Source organism: Pituophis catenifer, unplaced genomic scaffold (genome assembly GCF_029215685.1).
Source record: "Pituophis catenifer annectens isolate HBS135680 unplaced genomic scaffold, rPitCat1.0.hap2 SCAF_1, whole genome shotgun sequence".
Lineage (NCBI taxonomy): Eukaryota > Metazoa > Chordata > Lepidosauria > Squamata > Colubridae > Pituophis > Pituophis catenifer.
In genome coordinates, this window is record NW_027256881.1 from 91,237,774 (window position 1) to 91,259,027 (window position 21,254).

Here is a 21,254-nt window from a genome sequence, read left to right on the forward strand (position 1 = left end):
TGACCTAACTTTTACAAATTGGATAGAACTGTTTTAACTTTTCCCTCACTGCTATTTTTAGATTGAGTTAATATTCCTGTTCAACCAATCTAATTCTTTATAAAAAGGTGTTTTTTTTTATATGCAGGATTTTTATTCTGCATATGCACATTTAATTTGTATCTCTTTTAATAGAATGAAGTAAAGTAATATAATGCAACATGAAATATAATTACATTAACCTTTTGTAGTTCTTATTAATAATTTCATACCAAATATGCTACCAGTACTGGAAGTATTTCTTTTTCTTTTAACCATGCAAAAATAATTAAAAAAAACAGCACTGATCTTCAGCAATGTTTTCTTAGAATAAACCAACCAGAGTCCACAGCAGTTTTCAGTGTAGTGCAAAATTAAAGAGTTAACCATTTCCATTAACTAATTGCACCTCAAATATTTTTAAATTGTTAACAATTTCTTATGAAAATGGTCAAATAGGACAAAGAGATTAACTAAACCCAATGGGTAAATTCACAAAGTATATATTTTGTGACTCCTTTAAAAAGGCTAATATAACCATGATTTTAATATGTTCCCGTAGTTACTGGTTCCCCAATTAAATTAAGGTGGCTAATTGTAGGAAAATTAAAACCACCAGGTTGGCAAACTTTACGTACCTGCTCTACTAAATTTTTATCTTGCTAAAAACCTTAAGCACTTCTCAGAAGTGTACAGTTGCCCTAGTTTTGGGAAAATATCTTTATTTCATGCACTTAAGACTTTTTCCCTTTGAAATGTTCATCCTAGGTTATCTTTCGGTATCTTTGTGCTTTGGGTAAAACATTGGCTGGAGTGCAGAAGTTGTCTTGTAGACCTTTTATCAGAGTTCATTATGAGAGTTTTTATCAGCAGCTTTGAACATCAGGATAGAATTGAAGATTTTTAGGGCTGGTCCCAGTTTAATACTCATTATTTTGACAATGTCTGCTTGAGTCATTAGAAGAAAAGCTTCCCCATCGATTTGCTGAAAGGAAAAAAAAATCTACACGTTAATGACTCCACACAGTTATGAATGTACTCTCAACTCTATAACAATAATTTAAAATGGGACCAAACTATTCACTACAGATATAGTGAAATGGAATTTGTTAATCTTAAAAGTGAATTGAATTCTCCCTTTTTTATTGCATGAGAAATATTCCTCAGTGGTGCTTATCAACTTTCCCCTCCAAGACTGCCATCTCTTCTGCCTCTTTAGTTAGCATAAGTGATTCAGCTATAAGAACAGAGGTCAGGATGGGTTTCGTAGAAAAAACAAAACAAAAATCTATTCCAGAATTCTTTGAGCACCTGTTCAGCTCAAGTTTCTTTTAACTTGTGTCAAAGGATTAAAGGGATGTGAAGCTAATAGGAATGATTTATCTTCTAAAATACAGAAGCAAGCCAGAAGCATGTTGTTTGCTGTATGTAGGAGGTTTGTGAAAAGGCTTCAGAAGTGCTCTGAAATATGCTGGAAGATGTACAAAGCTCTTTATGCATTCTTCAAAAAAGTTGCATCACTGCTGCTGAAGCTGTCTGTAATTTCTTTTGCATGTGTACGAGGACATAATCACTTCCAGCAAATTCAAGATGAGATATTTGTGTTGGTTCCAAAGCCTCTTTTCAAAGGATTATCACAGCCTTCATATGTAGTTTTGGAAATCTGTCACAATGATTATATGCAAATTCCTGCATACCAACTATAAGTCACTAGTTGGGTTTAAATAGTATCCATAGTAAAGTTATTATATTATATCCCTTTAAAGAAATCCTGGTATTTTAAATTACGGTGGTATAGAAATATTTTTGTTTTCCTAAACATTCTCTTTATATTAATCAAGATCACAATAGCATCAAAGCCACTGGGTTAGTTTAGTCTTCCCCTTTTTTTCATTACTTTGCAAGCAATAAATAGGGATGGAAAACTTGACGTTTTCCTGATAACATTGAAATACAATTATGAGCACTGCTTACCATGCTGCTTGGACTGGAACTAGATTAGCAACATTTAAAAATTCACAAGTCTGTTATCCATGCAGAAAATAACATCCCAATATATTAAATGGGCAAAATTGATTAAAAAAGGAGGTTAGTATCAATGCCCAATTTCTTTTTACTGAACGCCTCGCTTTGAAGAATAATTACACTCCCTGAAATGTATGTCACATTGAAACTTTGAACTTGCCAGGCATTAGACATTGCCACATGCATATAACATTGTCACGTAATTTAAAGTAACATTTTAAATATTCGATCGAACAATGCCTTTCTTGATTCGAGAAAGAACTACAATTCCACTTGAATTTCTAGGGCAAAATTAATTACACATTTAATTTCACTGAAGTCAGTTTTAAGACAATTTGATGAAAACCATGCTGAGAGACTGTCTTCAGAAATGAAATTAAAACAGGGCTGATTTAATGTAGACATGTTATCTTTTGCCAATTAAACATTATATGAAACCCTTGATCACCAAAGGACTGATCTATTATACTCACCTCATCTTTGAATACTTTGCCATGCTCCTCACAACCTGGCAAACTCCGAATGAACTCTGAGACCTGCCAATCAATTTTAACAAAATAAAGAAGTAAGAATAATAGAATAACTGTCTATCTCTTCATTTTGCTTCTAAGTGATAGGAACTAGGAAAAAAAAATCAGCAAATGCTTGTTTCAAAAGATGGCAAGGGTACAATGCCTTCTTCCAATTTTATAAACAGCAATGGTCAAGCTGTCTAAACCCTATATTCCACTTAACCTTTGTCAACTCTGACGTGAACCTGGCTGAAGCCATCTTGTGCTGCCTTATAGTTGCCACAAAGCCTGAGAGGCGGAAGGGAGGGAGGAAGTAGATAGCCTGGCTAACAGTCAAAACAAAAAGTTTAGCTGTTTTCAGCCACATGTCATCGTAACATGTGGCTGTTGAAGGAGGAGAGGAGCCTGCCAGCTCTATTCATTGGACAATGTGACCAGTGACACCTGGAAGGGGGGATTTTTACTCTTTCAATTAGGTGAAAACTGTGGGAACTTTCAGAGTTGGTTTTCATCAGCTGTGCTGATATGATGTATCAAATAAACATGTTCTTTGAGGAATCTACCTGCCTCAAAGTTCTGCTTTCAATGGGTGCATTACTTGGAACGCTGACAACCTTTTTTAGTCCTGTTTTAAGTTCTTGATTTATAACTATTTTTAATGACCCTTTAGGGACACAGTGGCTCAATAGCTAAGACGCTGAGCTTGTCGATCAAAAGGTTGGCAGTTCAGCGGTTCGAATCCCTAGTGCCACGTTAATGGGGTGAGCTCCCGGGGTTAGCTTCTGCCAACCTAGCAGTTCGAAAGCAGGTAAAAAATGCAAGTAGAAAAATAGGGACCACCTATTTCCCTAGAGTCAGGAACAACTAGCATATATGTGCGAGGGGAACCTTTACCTTAGTGACTCTTTGAAGTTACAATGGCACTGAAAAAAGTGACTTGTGGCGGGTTTTGTCACTTTTGACCACTGCAGCATCTTCATGGTCATGTGATCAAGATTTGGTTGGCAACTGGCATGTATTTATGACAGTCCCAGGATCACGTGATCACCATTTGCAACCTTCTCAGCTGGCTTTCGACAAGCCAAGTTAATGAAGAAGCCAAATTCACTTAATGATTGCATGATTCACTTACTTGTGGCAAAAAGTTCATAAAATGGGACACCACTACTTTGCTTAGTAACAGAAATTTTGGGCTCAATTATGGTCGTAGGTCGTTACTTATAACCATAATTGGGGAGCTGTAGCTGTAGCTGTACTATCTGTAACAGCATTTCGTCTACAAGTCATATATTCTGCCTCTTCAATTTTATTGACTGATGTTGATGAAGCAAGATTGCTTAGCATTTAGACTCTAAGCCCCATCCCACTCCATCTATGCTGCTTCACAGAAGCATAGCGGTATTCCTGGGACGAATGAGCAAAGAACAGTGGGAGTATAACTTAAAAGTAAATAATTCTAGTGCAGGGGTGTCAAACCCATGTCGTCACAGCAGCATCACATGGCGTATTGGGACTTTTTCCGCCTTCGATAAACCAGGCATGGACATGGTCAGCATGTGACGCATCCAGCCCATGGGCCAGGAGTTTGACAGCCCTGTTCTAGTGGGATCAGTCAAGCCATGAAGGTCATCTCTGCTGCCCAGCTAAGACATACAGGCACCTATATCAAGTAACAGCAATGTAGGAAGATATTGGAGATGGGAGGCTCACTGACAATAGCAAAATCATAGTGAATGGGAGAAAGCAATGATAGACCAACCTATATTTTACCAAGAATATTAAACTGAAACACAAAATAAAGTGATTGATGAGATAATGTCGGCTGAGGGCCTCCCAGGTTGGGTGGCCCTCAATACACTATTGACAATCTTTTCAAGACTTAATGTTGATTAGTAAACAGCTAGAATAAAGCTTTCAGGACTCTAGTTACTGATGCCGACATCCAGGAAAAGAAAATTCAAAGCTGCAAAAATCTGTGGTGGAAACGTGGAATTTAAGAAAAGCAAGAACATCCTCGAACACCACTTTAGATTGAACTGAAAAGGGAAACAACAGGAGAGAGGGGAAGGAGTAGAGAGAGCAGAAGGGAGAAGAGAGGAGAGGAGAAAGAAGAAAGGGAAAAGGAGAGGAAGAAAGGGAGGGGAAAGAGGGGTAGAGGAGAAGGTTAGAAGGGGGGAAGAAGAGAGAAGCAGGGGAAGAGAAGGAGAAGTAGGAAAGAGAAGGAGAGAAAGAATGAAGGAAGTAGGAGAAGAAAGAAGGGGGAAAAGAAGGGGAGGTGAAGAAGAAAGGTTGGAGTAAAGGTAAAGGTAAAAGAGCAGCCCTGAAAAAGTAAAAATGAAAAATGAAAGTTAAAAAAGATGATGAAAAATGATGCAAATGACTGTACATGTAAATGTGTTTATGAGAAATAAAAATAAAAAAAAATTAAAAAAAGAAAAAGAAAAGAAAAGCAAGAACATAAGAAAGCTGAATACAATGAAAGACGACATGAATGGACTGTTTGTTGACATCTATGGCACCAGCAAAATGAAATGGATCATACTCTTCACTACTCAAAACATGAAAAAAGGGGGGGAAGGAAAAATTGAGTAAATCTGGGAACAGAACATTGCAGAGAGTCAAGCAACAAAACAGGCCTGTTTCATTCAAAACACCATGTACGGAACAGTCTGCATTGCTTCCAATATGCAGGAACATTCAGAGTAAAATGGTCTGGAGGAGACATAGAGCATTCCAATGTTCCCTAAAATATCTCTAGAATAGTGTTAGACATGCCTAGAAAGAAGTTTGAATCTCCCGAAGAAGATACTTATCTTTGTGACATGTACTAATATTATCTTAAGATAAGGTACAAAATGAATATAGTCTGCCAATAAACTTCAAATTCAGTTTACTGAAATTAGGATGAGCCATAAAGAGGCAAACGCAGAGCCAAAGCACTAACACACATATCTATGAGACCGTGCACTCAAGGCAAAGGAACCAGGCATTGGAATCTCTATTCTATCGCAGTAACAGAGGGGGGGAAAAAATGGGAGCAAGTTAGCTTGAAAGCATATTTATAAAGTGGATGTGTTTGCAGAGGTTCTAGGAGCAGAGAGACACCATAAAACAGGGGTGTCAAACTGGGGGCTGGATCTGGCCCATGGGGTGCTTAGATCTGGCCTGTGGGGTCGCCCTGGGAACAGCAAAGGACTGGCCCGCAATGCCTGTGCCAGCAAAAACAGAGCTCAGGAGTGGCCTCCTGCCACTGGCAGAGGCCAGTGAAAACAGCTGCATTTTTGCTGGCAGAGAGCTCGGGCCACAGACGCAGTGGTGAAATCCAAATTCTTTTACTACCGGTTCTGTGGGTGTGGCTTGGTGGGCGTGGCAGGGGAAGGATACTGCAAAATCTCCATTCCCTCCCCACTCCTTGGGGAAGGGTATTTTAAAATCTCCATTCCCACCCCACTCTGGGGCCAGCCAGAGGTGGCATTTGCCGGTTCTCCGAACTACTCAAAATTTCTGCTACCAGTTCTCCGAACTATTCAAAATTTCCACTACAAGTTTTCCAGAACCTGTCAGAACCGGCTGGATTTCACCCCTGCACAGATGCCCCCGACATGAGTGACATCGAACTGGCCATACCACCCTGGCCACACCCACCACAGCACCCTGAGGTCAAACACAACCCTCATGCGACCCTCAATGAAATAGTTTGATATAGAAGGTCAGTAGTGGAATTGATGTGCTCTCTCACTCTGAGCCTGACCTATTTCACTAGGCTGTGTCTGAATGGAAAAAAAATAGGGGGAATGCTTTGTATGCTATCTTGAGTGCTGACTAACAGGTGGGAAGTAAATCTAGCAAATCAATAAAAAGGACAATACAAAATACCTTTCTCCCGACAAAAGTAGAAAAAATACCCTATAAACAGATCAGTATTCACTTTCACTAGCCTACTTTATTATGATAGATAATAGCATCACCTCCTAATATAAATATAAAGGCAAAATTGAAATAGAAATACACAATGAATATATCATCACAATAGATTATGTTATATTCTATTCTAATAGAACTCTATCAAGCAACATTAGCTGATGGTGAATGAAAATTCCATTTTTAAAAATATTTTTTATGAAATATATAAAAACATTCAAGAAAGAAGAGAAGAAGAGGAAAGGAAGGAAGGAAAACAACTAAGAAAACTAAAATAGATGACTTCTGTCCTTCTTTTCAAAAGTTATTAACAAACCCACTGTCTCCCCTGCCTCTTAAATCTTCCAGAAATCCCTTCATCCCCTTATTTAATTCTTACTCGTCTCAATAATTAAATCCATAAATCATTGTTTCAGGGGGTTTTTTTCTTTAGCAAAAAGTCTATTAAAGTTTTCCAGTTTTTTAAAGTGAAAATAAAATTTTAAGTCATACCTCATCTGTGCTCCATTTAGAAACTTTACTGGCAGGAATCCCAGCCACTGTAGGAAGGAGCTTACTGTGCTGTTCCCATCGCAATGGAAATGCAGGAATTGTGAGCTTGGAAGATAAAATGACTGGCTGCAGATGGGAACTTCTGCTATTGGTTTCCTTGCTGTCTGCAAGCAATAATAACACAAGTTTTATTATTGTATGCGTGATATGACCACACTTGTAAAGGAAAGGTATGTTCAGTATAACATATTTGGCCCATTTGACTTATTATTACTAAATGGCATTAATTAATGAATACTCTATAGAGCAGGGGTCGGCAACCTTAAACACTCAAAGAGCCATTTGAACCTGTTTCCCACAGAAAAGAAAACACTGGGAGCCACAAAAACCTTTTGACATCTAAAATGAAAATAACACTACATATATTGTTTCTTACCTTTATGCTATGTATAAAAAAATGATAGTGTGTTGCATTTATGTACTCAATGAACAGCTACAGAGAAAAAAATTTTTTTTTTATTTCTGCATGCAACAAACACATTTTGAACTCTGAAAAAAAAATGGGTCGAAAAGCTCAATAAATCGCGTGCCAGCGGGTGTCGCACATTGGCGGTTCTGACGCATGTTTTGAGTGACAGGAAGCTGCAGCAGAGGGATGAAATAATCATATGTGGCTCCAGAGCCACAGACCCTATTGCAGACCCCTGCTATAGAGTATAAGAAACACTCTAATCTCTACTAATTATGTCTGAGATAGATACATAACTACATTTTCTTGAACACAGTTTAAACTACCTTATGCACTTACCTGCCATGAAAAACAATGGAAACTGTTCAGCCATAATTTCCCCCCGCATTTTTAAAAAACTATATCATTGCTTCAGCTCCCAATGGTAGGTGGAATGTTCCTAGTGCCTTCCCTTAAATATTGCCATCTTATGGGAGCTAGGAAGTGTGTCTTTTCATTTGGTAGCCCCTGCGCTATGGAACACTTTGCCTCCTGAAGATCTACCCTCCTAGTCTTCTGTAAAGCATTAAGGATCTGGGGCGGACCCACAAACACTGGGATGAAGGGACTGCACATTGGAAGCTTGACTTGGTGCCAGGATTTTGTTTTTGGTTTTAATATGGCTTTTGTGTTGTTTTAATTTTTGTTCTGAAGCCACCCAGAATTTGTTATAAGATGGGCAGCTATATAAATGCTGTGATGGTCACTGGTTGTTGTTTTTTTTTAACCCTAAACCTGAAATCTCTCACTGGGCACTCCAGTATAATATTTTCTTCAATTTATCTCCTTTTTATGGTTGTCCATAAATGCCAGTTTCACAAACCCACCACACACTAGTCCTGGCTGAACAATTCACTGCAACTTATAGCTGGTCACTCACAACTCACCTAACACAAATGAAAGCTTTACCTCTACTTTCATCTATGTGAGACTGCTTTTCCTTCCATTTTTACAGGCTGAATTCTGCATTCTTTTTTTGTCTACAATTACTAATTTGATGATAATAAAGATGATGATGACATCCACTTTGTCAGCATGTCTGTATTTTGTAAACTGCCTAGAGTCCCCTGCAGGGGTGAAATGCTACCGGTACGGGCCGGTTTGCCTGAACCAGTAGTAAAAAATGCTACTGGTTCGTCGAACTGGTAGTAAAAAACGTAAAAAAAAAAAAGTTCTGACGATCAGCTGAGCGACATGCGATCGTCAGAACTTTTTTTTTTTTTTTTTACTTTTTTAGCATTTTTTTACAACCGTTTCTCTCGTTTGGTGCGCATTACGCATGTGCGCACACATGCACGGCCAGCAAATTGGTAGTAAACTGATTCAGATTTCACCACTGGTCTCCTGGGATTTAAAATAATCCTACGTTTTAAAATAAAAAATAAGTAAGTAAATTCCACCTTTAGTCACTTAGTATTAATCATTATTTCTATGTTTACTTATATCTTGATTATTTTTTTTTTACCACTGTGAACTCCGTAGGAGAATTCAGAGGGACATTGCCTAAACCCCCTAAAGGCAGTCTAAAACCAAACAGTCTTATGAAGGCAACCTAGTGTGGTTCTGATTTTTCATAAAATGCTTCATTAATGAAATTATTCCATAAAGCCAATTGAAAGTATTAATTTGTGTCACTAGTGAAACTCTTGTACAGCACATATAGCATGAAATAACAGCTACCTTTGGTTTCATTTATAGATAATACTTCATTTTCCATTTTTCTTTCTTCACAGCCATCTTTCCCAGTGAGTTCCTTGGTGTGCTCTCCCCTAAATAATAAAAAAGCTTCACATTTAATTATCTGGTAATGATAATAATATAGGGTTTTTTTCACTTCTAGCTAAACATTTTATAAGATGTATAATACAAATTATAATGTATTGTATGTAAAATAAAATATAGAAATCAAAATCAAATTATTTCTCAAGACAAAACATTAACAAGAAGTCTGGTTTCATAATGTAATATTAACTTGCATAATCAATTTGCTGGCTACTATATAAAATGGTACAAAACCAAAAACCAACATATTTCCATTTCCATTGTCTTCTATAACAATGATATCTTTAGATCTCTAGAAGGCAAGATGTTTTCTTTAAAGTGGAACATTATATAAAGTTACTTTGAATTCCTTCTACAATTTTATTAAGTATTAAATGATGAGTCCAAAGATAATTGATTCCACGGAATGCACATCAGGCATATAAAACCCCAAAAGGATGTGATATCATAGTTCTAGCAAATGGAATTGACAACACCTTCTGATCTACAAATCATATTACTTGCTCAAACGTGTAAGAAATTTTAAAAAGCCTGAAGCCATCAAATGATAATATGACTATATTTGAAGCCATTGGAGAAACTGTCTGAAAAGATGAAAGTCACTCAATAAAAGTAGGGAGCTGTAGATGTAAAATAAAAAAACCTGTTTTCCGCAATCAAAAACTAGAAGCGTTGTATATTCCTAATCTAGAAATTATAGGGAATTTATCCATCCATCCAATATATATGACCTCCCATCCATCTAAAAAACAACAACCTCTGGGCAGTGAACAAAGTAAAATCTAACATTCTATTAAAACTAAAAAGAAACCAATTGGGGTTTCAATAAAAAATCTTAATTCCCATTTATCACATACATTCACACCAGAACTCCAGAATTAACAACCTGTCCCAATACCTGGAGAAAGAGTCTTCACAGCAGGGGTGAAATCCAGCTGGTTCTGGAGAACTGGTAGCGGAATTTTTGAGTAGTTCGGAGAACCGGCAAATACCACCTCTGGCTGGTCCCAGAATGGGGTGGAAATGGAGATTTTGCAATATCCTTCCCCCAGGAGTGGGGAGGGAATGGGGATTTTGCAGTATCCTTCCCCTGCCACGCCCACCAAGCCACACCACACCATGCCCACAGAACCGGTAGTAAAAAAAATTGAATTTCACCACTGCTTCACAGCCTTCTAAAGGAGACTATCTACACATCAGGGGAAACTGCTTCATTGGGCAGCTGCCATGACAGAGAAAGCATACTTTCTGGGACCCAGCAGTGACACTGCTTCACTAGGGGACCCAGAACACACTCACTGTGCCAGATATTGTGAGATGGGCAGAAACCACTGGAATTGGGGAGTCTGGCCCCGTGGCATGTAGGTCTTTAAAAGTGACCGTTAGCCAGAAGCCTACTGGGAAGCAGTGGAATCTATATAGTAGCAGTGTTATATGGACATACCATGATACGCTCAAAATTACAGCTGTTGCTATGTCCTGGACCAGCTGAAACTTCCAAGTGGTCTTCAAAGGCAGCCTCACATGGAATACATTGCAACAGTTTTTCCAAGAAACAACTAAAATGTGAGTGGCTGCGAGCAATGCCTTTCAATTTAGGAACAGATGCAACATGTGAACAATATATATTTATACAAAAACTCCTCAAGCTGGAGTCATAAATCTGGTAGAAACCTCTTGCGGTGCATCAACTCTGCCTATGGCAGTGTAACCCTATTCAGACTTAATGATGGCAAATTGAGGGACTGTACAGCAAGGGTTGATCTGAAGCCAAGATTTCTGCAACCAGACCCAGACTCTCTACATGGGGCTCCCCTTGAAGAGCACTCAGAGGCTCCAACTGGTCCAGAATGCGGCCGCGCGGGTAGTTATGGGTGCGACCCGTTACGTCCATATAAAACCTCTCCTGCGCGAGCTGCACTGGCTCCCAGTGGTCTTCCGGGTGCGATTCAAGGTGTTGGTTACCACCTTTAAAGCGCTCCATGGCTTAGGGTCTGGGTACCTCTGAGACCGACTTCTGCCACCAGTAGCCTCCCACCGGCCAGTTCGCTCCCACAGAGAGGGGCTCCTCAGGGTGCCATCGGCCAAGTTGGCTGGCGACACCCAGGGGGAGGGCCTTCTCTGTGGGTGCTCCTGCCCTTTGGAACGAACTGCCCCTGGAAATACGTAAGATTTCTGATCTCCGTGTATTTCGCTGCGCTCTTAAAAACCTACTGGGCTGGGCTATCTTTGTGAATGATTTTAAATTGGGTGTTTTAATTAGGTTTTAATTCTGAGCCAAAATTATTTACTTTTAATTGGTTTTTAAATTGATGTATATATATTATGTTTTAGTTGGCTGTACACCGCCCCGAGTCCTTCGGGAGGAGGGCGGTATAGAAATTAAATTAATAAATATAAATAAATAAATACTTCCTCCAGGCATTAGGAAAATACCTCATTTGGATGATCTGGGATAGAGGTGTACAACTAAGTATTATCATTGTACTGATGACATTTATCCCCATGCTGAGGGATGACCCTGATGGATGACAGTTTCATGTACATGTACAACAGGAGTAGGGGGAAAATCATCTCCTCTGGCACACTACAAAGTAGAAAGTTAGGGCTGGATGTCTCTCCACCCTATCACTACTAACTGGAATTGGTTTCAGAGAGAGGAAATACTGAAGAACAGTGGGGAGTCATTATCATTCTCTGAATGAGTAACTTCATAACGAAGTAATGTCAAACAGAAAACTTTGGTGTATGACTACTAAAGATGCATAGAGTTGACAACCTTGAAAACAAGTGAGGAAAAACTAGCATTTTTCAGGATAATTTGTACATAATAATTTTCCTGCCACCTTTACACGATATATTCTACTGCACAGCTGTCAAACGTAAGACATTTCAGATCCTCCAGTTAAATTTACAGTATCCCATTACACTCCAGAAAAATGACTGAACTATTTTCAAGCCTAGGAAATTATGCCAAGCCATAAGCTGTTTCATACCGAAGTGTCATTCCTTTTTAATTAGCCATGCAGATGAAGTAAGAATGTGGGCAAAAAGCAGTTTCTTGCCAGCGTCTGCTGGCAGGTGGTACATTTAGATGTTTATCGGGAGAGAAAAAAATTATATTCAAACATATCAAGCAAAAAGGCAAGTTATATTGGAATTCTGTGTTTGGTATCAATGGATCTGGTGACACACAAGACTAAGTCATAAAGCAATTTTTTATCTTTATAGATTAGCCTGGGGAATTATGTTACAGCTGAACCAAACCATTATTTTTTCTTTAACAATTTTGGCTAGCATTGCTGTGTGAGCAGCGCAACTATCATATTTATTTGCAAGCTCCACATATGAGCCTATAGCAAGGTGCCACTAGATAAAGAAACCATTTGCTGCTCAGCCTGAAAGGAGAGTGCCCTAAGGGTTCTGTGTCCTTCATTTAATGTGGAAATGCATTAAACTAAAATATGCTGAAAAAGAAGACGTTTTTATCTCAACAGCAGGCTATCCAGCTGTACAACAGCAGGACTCTTCACCAACTCACTTTTGACATGCTTGCTAGCAACAGAAATACCTCTTTGATTTTTAAATGATAATTGTGATAAAAGCGACTAAGGAGTATAAAATGAATTAGGACATGAACTTCTTGTATAAAAAAATGTTGTTCCTCGGATTCATTTACTTTATTTTCCTGTGTTTGTAAGTAAAAATAAAACTGGTTAGCTATACCTCCTTTTGCAACTGCAATTATGTGAAAAAAACAAACAAGCATGATTAAAGGGCGGATTGACCAACAATTCTATAATTTAAGAAATAAAGATGCACTTAATTAAATTTTAATTATTAGATGCTCCATGTTGAAATATAGAAGATACTTAAGAGTTACCTAATGTCAGTAATAATGTAAAGAATTGGGTACAGTTTTAAAGAAATAACTGCAATAGAAACTAGTCAGATGAGCGCTTATTGGAAAAACATGCATGTAACTGTCAATTAATCCGCTGTCAGTAAGTCCACTATTTAAATTTAGAATCATAAGTATTGTTGCAATATTGAAATGTGCAACACTGAAAAATATGAAGCAGGTAGTCTTTAACGCTGGTCATTTTGTGAAAGTTTGCAGTTACGAAGACCTCAGGATGGATGCTTTATTATTATAAAGCACTTCCGCCCACTGAAATATGTCTCACACACCTCCCAGTGGACACATGACTGCACTTTACAACAGATTGCACTATCCCATGGTCATGAGACCAATTGGTGATGTTTTTGTTTGTTTCCAGCATTTTTGCCAGTTTCTGGTAAAAAAAACCCAAACCCTGCCCATTCAAAAGAATGGGTTTGCTGAACTTTTTTTTAATCACTGTGAAAAGTGTCAGAAAAATGGATCCAGACTGATAGGTGCCTTAATTTATGACCACAATGATTTAGGACTAGATTTCCTTTAAGTTGAGCAATATCTATATTCTGGAGCAATGAAAACAGTTAAGAGAAACTGGACAAAACAAAATAAGACAGTTAGATATGACCCACTATCATTTGTGGCAATGCAAGATCACATTCATTTTTAATATTTAATTCAATAATGTTCAAAATACAGTGAAGGAAACTTCAATATCAATTCACTGACTTTGATTTTTGCTTAGAATGTTGCGTGAAGTTGGTTACTGTGAACTATAAATCATTGTTTGTAACTTAATGTGTTGTGACCCTACCTAATTCTTAAGCATGGTTTAATACGGTCTAATATGATTTAATGTGATGTATGAATGAATGTTGAGTGGCTGTTCATCTGTGAACATTTACATGTACCAGTTTCAGGGAAGCAGTTTCTGGTTATGCATATATGAAGGGAATTAAGTGCATCCATGTATGTTGGGAAGGGCAAGGCAATTTGGAATCACCTGTAAAAACTGTACTACCCAGCCATGTAATAGGGCTGGGCAGTTGCTTTATTTGCAATTCTCTGGACTTTGCAGGACAGAGAACTGCAAATAAAGCATCTCTCTTCAACCCTTCAAAGTAGCCAACACTGGTTTAAGACTCGTGGTTGCTTCAGTTTCTGAAGCTTCACTTTCTAAGCAGCACATGAAATCCTCAAAAGGTTTGGCTGGTTCAACTAATAAAAAAGAAGTGTTTGGGTTGCACTTCTTCTTCACATTTGTGAAGCATCTGACTTCTGGAGACTAAGACACTTATTCCAGGAAAATGTAGTCATTGTTAAGCTATTGATTACTTTAAAAAGTGCTACTACTTTAGGTGCCAATTAATCCTTAATATTTTTCTTATTTCTAGCTATGTTACACCTTTTTCAAAGATATTTGATGTGCATTTAAAAATAGTCTAGACTTGAAAAACAAATGTGACAGGAAGAATGAGATATTTTACCTTCTGAATATGGAAATGCAAAAAGAAACGAAAGATATAAATAGAATATTAGCATTAAAATGGTAAAGACACTTTTTAATGAAGTTTTAAAATGAACACAGAACTTCTGTGATAGTACTTGCCATTGGTCTGCAGAATGTCCTAATAATTAGGAAAAGACTGAATATTCATTTTTGGTTCTTCTGTTCTCCTTTCTAGGAGGACACTAATATTGAAAAATAAGCTTCTAGACATTATAATTACTGAAAATAATTTAATCCAGGTTTCAAGGGATTGAATTGCTTTTTAATTAAATATGATGCTACAGTAATCCAGACAGTGCTGTGAAATATGAACTGCATGCAATTAACTTTCCCAACCCGATGCTTTCTCCCTAGTCATAGGTTGTTATAACTAGTTAATACTATGGATGTTATGAATATAGTACATTTTAATATTAACTGTGGGATATTTCATTATACTATCTGTAGCATAATAACCACATCAAATTCTCAAGCAGCGATTTTCCTCTGTCTTTATTGCTATTAGTGCTGTGATATTATTTTGTTTTTTCTTTCATACACAAAGAATTGTTTTTTTAAATTAAAGCAATAAACCTCTGTACCTGCAGAAAAAAAGGCAGAAGACTTTCTATAGGTAAATGAAGGACTACAATACATTTCTTTTAAGAATGGAATTGTGATGAATAGAATAGAATAGAATAGAATAGAATAGAATAGAATAGAATAGAATAGAATAGAATAGAATAGAATAGAATAGAATAGAATAGAATAGAATAGAAGCTGGAAGGGACCTTGGAGGTCTTCTAGTCCAGCCCCCTGCTCAAACAGGAGAACCTATACCATCTCAGACAAGTGACTGTCTAATCTCTTCTTAAAAACCTCCAGTGATGGAGCACCCACAATTTCTGAAGGCAAGCTGTTCCACTGGCCAATTGTTCTCATTGTTAGGAAGTTTCCCCTTAATTCCAAGTTACTTCTCTCCTTGATTAGTTTCCAACCATTGTTTCTTGTCCTGCCCTCTGGAGCTTTATAAAATAATTTGACCCCCTCTTCTTTGTGGCAGCTCCTCAAATACTGGAATACTGCTAGCATGTTGCCCCTAATTCTTCTTTTCTTTAGACTAGCCAGACCCAAAACCTGCAGCCATTCTTCAGATGGTTTAGTCTCCAGGCCTTTGATCACCTTAATTGTTCTTCTCTGGACTTTTTCCAAAGTCTCAACATCTTTTTTGTAGTATAGTGACCAAACCCGGTTGCAGTATTCCAGGTGTGGTCTTACTAGGGTTTTGTAAAGCGGCACTAATACCTCACATGATCTTGATTCTATGCCCGTTTATACATGATAATATTGCTCAAACTTAGTGCAAAGGGCGTGGTCAACTAAGTCAAAATGGTCAACCTGGAAAGTGAAGCCCCACTCTTTTATTTATTTGTTTGTTTTTGATGTTGCATTACATGTGCAATGAACATAAAATAGAATGAGGCTTTAATTATAAGGTCACAAACACCAAACTGACTTCTTGCCAATACAATTGATTGAATGGTCACAGCTGTACCCTTGACTTTTAGGATCCTCTCTCTGATTGCCCCTGCTAGTTAGACTGATGTTAAAGACATTATCAGGAGCCTAATTTTATCTATTTTTAACAAATAGTTATTCATAAAACTTGCTAATGTCTTTATAGGGTTTCCTGCATCACTTCAATGCACTGCACTGCACTCTATCGTCACATAATGATTAATATTAGGAAAGAGGGTTTTTCCCCCGTATGCTATATGTCTGACTACATCTTGCATTTTTTATAATGATTAAGGGATTAGGTCATTTGTGGAGCTGACTTTCTACAAGCACACAACTTGATGAAGTTGTTACTAGTTTGTGTGTTTATAATTTTAAATGGCAAATATAAGTATTCCTGATCTTCAAGGTTTCAGAATATCCAGGATTCAATCTGGGTCGGTCATCAGGACCAGAGGTTTGGCCTTCGGAGTTTTCAGACTGGTATTGGAGCCCATCTTCAGAGAACTTTTTTCTAGCAGAGTGTGTGCTTTGGGCTATTCTTTGTGTGATATTTATATGGTGCCTGTTGTATGTGGGTTTTTAGATTATGAATTGAGATGTTGATGGTTGGCTATTAAGCCATTGGCTGTTGTTTCCTTGTTCTGCCAAGCCCTTGCTTCCTAAGTACTTGATAAGCATTTGATAAGTTATCCTTATATTCATTGATTCATTCATTCAACTATCCATCTATCCATCGCATTTCTACACCAGCCAACTCATCTAAGTGACCCTGGACAGTTTACAATAAAAAAGCTATCATGATATAAAATCATAAATAAGAACAAAGGTAAAAACAGTTAAAAAGATTAGAGTTAAAATATTAAAAGTTACATTTACAAAGGTGGAGAGAACATCCTCATACCAACATCGCCATAACTGCACATCACTCTGTGACTCACATGCCAATTGGCAGAGCCAGACCTTAAAACTCTTTCTGAAGGCCCGGTGGGGTGGGGGTGGGGGTCACTTCTGGGGGTAAAGGTAATGGCAGAAAAGGCTCTCTTCCTGGATCCCTCCAGTCAAAATCCTTTAATCTTATGTACTAACTAGAAATACTACAATATCTAGTAGTGAATGATATCATCCTCATTTATAAGCCTACAACAAAACGTTTAGGAACGACTTTCAAAAAATTAGCAAATGGATTTGTAGGCTGGATCATTTACATGATACAATTAAGGTCCTGAATAAAAGATTTTGTTCTGGGAAGCGGCAAATAATGGTATACAGATTACATAGATCAGAGCCAAAGTATACATTATGGAGGGGTGGGCGGGTGGGGGAGAAACAGATAGATACCTGTAGTTTTCTTCTTTGACGTCACATATTAAAGGATTTTTGCAAAGAAGTTTCACATCTGTATCTTCTTCCTTTGAAGACTGTAAATGGGGTGCAGGCTTTACTCCAGTGTGACTGGGACTGGGACATTTTCTGTTACTGTTATATATATAAAAAAGAGCAATTATTTAAAATCGTGCATTGATGCAAAACTTAAACTGGAAAATAAAGCTGAATATTACTGAGTATCTCTTATTTATTAATTAAATATAATTAGCATTAACCTGACTATTTTTAAAAAGCATTTATAAATCCAAGATCTCAGAAACTGACCTAGTATTTCATTCATTCATTCATTTTGTATAGCTACCCATATCAAACCAATGACTCTGGGTAGCAAACAATCATACAAACAATAAAAAAGTTAAAACACAATACAAAAACAGAAATTATATATAGCAGCCAGGAGATATAATTCATTCATGGTGATATAAGCAGAAAATAGGGTCCTTTACACACTCGGGGATCTAGGCCCGTCCACATAGTCAGATTTTCAAGGCCTTACGTATCATTTTCCACGTATTCATTCGCATCTCAAATCTATTTTATTTAAAAACAAGTGCAAGTAATAAAAGAAAATTCAATGATAATTAAGAAATGCCCGTCAACTGAATGTTAAAGCAAATAATAAATCTGGGTCCTCATTTTACCAAAGTCAGAAAGATGGAAGACTGAGTCAGCCTTGAGCCAGTAAGAATCAAACTGCCAACAGTCGGCAGAATTAGCCTGCAATACTGCATTCTAAGCACTGCACTTCCATGCATGGCTCTGCTCTATTGATTCTCTATTTTAACACAGTGGTTCTCAACTTGTGGTCTGTGGATTCCTGGGGGGTCTGCGATGTCATCACAGAGGGTTCACAAAGACTTGAAGAAATGTTATCATTTAGCTCTTGAGTTAAGTGTCTTGGTGGTCCGTGGCCATGGATCATGGCCACGAAAGGTATTTAAAGGGGATCCATGGTAAAGAACTACTGCCTTAACATATACATTTACTCTCACAAAAAGAGAAAATGTGTAACTCAATTCCCCAGCTTTGGGTGCCTCTGGGTGAAGGATTTGTCTTCAATAAAACCATGCATTATAAATATAAGCATGTGTATAATCGGTATATGCCATCAACAAAAGACATTTATACTTATCAGGATTGAAATCACTGCAATTTGTTCCCAATGCCCAATGGAATTTGGAGTTGTTATTTCTTGAACAGCAATTCCCCATGGTTTTTCTTTTCGAAATGTAGAAAGATTCAAACACATGTTCTGATGACATATGGGATTAAGCTGCTCAAGAGGAAGAAAAAAACCGAAATCCCCTGGGAATAACTAGAACCTTACAAGAGACCTAAAGCACTTCTCTAAATTTCAGTTTTAGAAATACATACTGATGAATCAAAAGAACTTCTAAGTTGTTCTCACAAGTACAAAATGAACTTACTTAAATAATTCACATTAAAAAAAAAATCAGTTACGGCCTTTTGAGTTTGTCTCTGTATCCTGAAACCAACACCACACAAGACGACATATGTGCTTCAGGTTCTGCCACAGTAAAACACATACAGTACAATAAATAATTTGAGCATAATTTCATTGACAATTACTTGATTATAGGAGAGGCTGATCTTTCATTTATTTCTGACTTTCGATTCCAATGCATAGGTGGATTATTTAGAGGGGTCTCCCCACTTAAACGGTCCGACAGAGTATGCTCTTTGTTCAGGTTTATTTCAGAATATGGGCAGTTGATCACACTGAAAATTAGAGACAGAGAAGAAAAAACAGAAGATTAGACATTAAAGCACTTCCTAGTTGAAACAAACATCATACTGGTTACAATTTCTCTGCAATTACTTGGAATTGTGTTCCTAACAGCAGCATCACTTTCTGCCAAGTATGTTGAAGCATACAATGTTTATTTTTGGAGAAGCTTGTTATGAAGCATATTATATTTGTGATGGATATTTATAATTTAAAGACAAATATTTTCTTTATTATTAGAAATAAGAAAGCCATATTCTCAAGGGTCAATAGGTTAAGGGAATGAGCAAAATAATGCAGTACTCTGACAGGATAGCAAGAATTATGAATACAAATTGGTTGTTTCTCCTTTTCCTTTCTTTTTTGTTGGACCATTAATACTATTGAGTGAGTGTGTGTGTATATATGTATGTATGTGTGTGTGTGTATATACACACACACACACATATACATACACACATACATACACATACACACTGTACATACATACACAGAAAGAGAGAGAGAGGGAGGGAAGGGGAGAGAGAAGCTTGTTATTTTAGCTAAATGTTATTGCCCTGTTGTACCACATGACAAGAAAAATATATGAAACAGATGTCTTGCATTTTATAAGTTCTCCTAAGAGGAAAGAAAAGTAATTACAAATATCAGTGTAAGGATCACAGTCTATCTCAGGTTTTTCAAACTTTCAGGTTGTGGAGCTGTTCATTAAAAAAAAACCCACTTTAATCTGATCAAGAGGCAAAGCTCTTAATAGAAAACTGGCAATCTTCAAGGGAATACATTTTTTTAGTCTTTCATGGAACCTCATTAACTGCTCGAGGAATCTGAAGGTTCCCCAAAAGACAGTTTAAAAATCTCACCTCCATCCTATTGTTCCATGAGATACTAATCTTCAGTATCTCTATTCCTCAATTTAGCTTCTTCGGATAAAAGCAGCCAGCTTTATTTTCCCCGAACTTTTGAAAAGATAACCCTGTTTATGAAATCAGCAAAGATACCATAATATTACTGAATCCAAAGATTTTACTGTTGCCTACTTGCCTTCCTTCAATATTCTTTTCTGAAGTCAGGAAATTATTAAAATGAGCAGAAATTAGTTTATGCTCAGTGTCATAAACGTTGGAAGCCAATTCTTTATTATAGTCTTTGTTGTTGTTGTTTTTATCCTTTTCCTTTTCTTTTTTCTGGACCTTTTCCCAGTTTAGTTTGCATTAGTTTTTACTGGGTTTATTAAACATTTCAGTAAGGTTTTTCTTAGACAATAAACTGAAGCACTTGATTTCATGAAATATGTTAATTCTTTTCCACCCAAGAAGGCCTTTCTTCATATAATTTTTTAAAAAAATCCTAACATTTTATCTGCTGTTTCTTTTTCTCCCAAAGCCATTGACATTTTTCCACAAACTATCTGACATTTCACTCATTGTGACAAAATTATCTTGAGAATCCTAACCAAATGCCTATTCATTATGAAACGTTAGCCACAAAAGCAGTCTAGTTTGTGTAATGTTTAGCTCATTTTTAATAGACCATAACACTATGCTTTTTGAGGTTTAAATTAAAGCTGTGCATTCAAGAAAACTTTCATTCGCATATTAATATATTTTTGCTCATACCATTTTTCTGCAATTATTTGAAGATTTGAGCATTATGCCTTCTTTTCAAAGAAGACATATTTATCATTTCACTGACTTTCATCAGCCACAAAGAGTCAATATATTTTGTCACTTTCTTACAAGTCAGTGGATCCTTTTCATCCTGATCATTTTATGCTCAAAAGAGGCATGCCCGTTTATTTAAGTTCAATAATATGAATGAGGCAGTGGTGGAATTCATTTTTTTTACTACAGGTTCTGTGGGCGTGGCTTGGTGGGCGTGGCATGGGAAGGATACGGTAAAATCTCCATTCCCTCCCCACTCCTGGGGGAAGGATATTGCAAAATCTTCATTTT

General features: G+C 37.2%; 1 protein-coding gene across 1 annotated transcript in view; it reads right to left on the minus strand.

Moving 5' to 3' along the window:
- Nucleotides 1–429: 429 nt before the first annotated feature.
- Nucleotides 430–21,254, minus strand: part of L3MBTL3 (L3MBTL histone methyl-lysine binding protein 3) — a 79,150-nt gene continuing 58,325 nt past the window's right edge. Inside the window, exons 17-22 of the mRNA XM_070952654.1 lie at nt 19,143–19,292; nt 17,505–17,642; nt 9,157–9,245; nt 6,969–7,132; nt 2,517–2,579; nt 430–1,003 (exon numbers count right to left, since the gene is read on the minus strand). Coding sequence (XP_070808755.1) covers nt 860–1,003; nt 2,517–2,579; nt 6,969–7,132; nt 9,157–9,245; nt 17,505–17,642; nt 19,143–19,292 — 748 coding nt within the window. The 3' untranslated portion in view covers nt 430–859. The remainder of the gene's footprint in view (nt 1,004–2,516; nt 2,580–6,968; nt 7,133–9,156; nt 9,246–17,504; nt 17,643–19,142; nt 19,293–21,254) is intronic.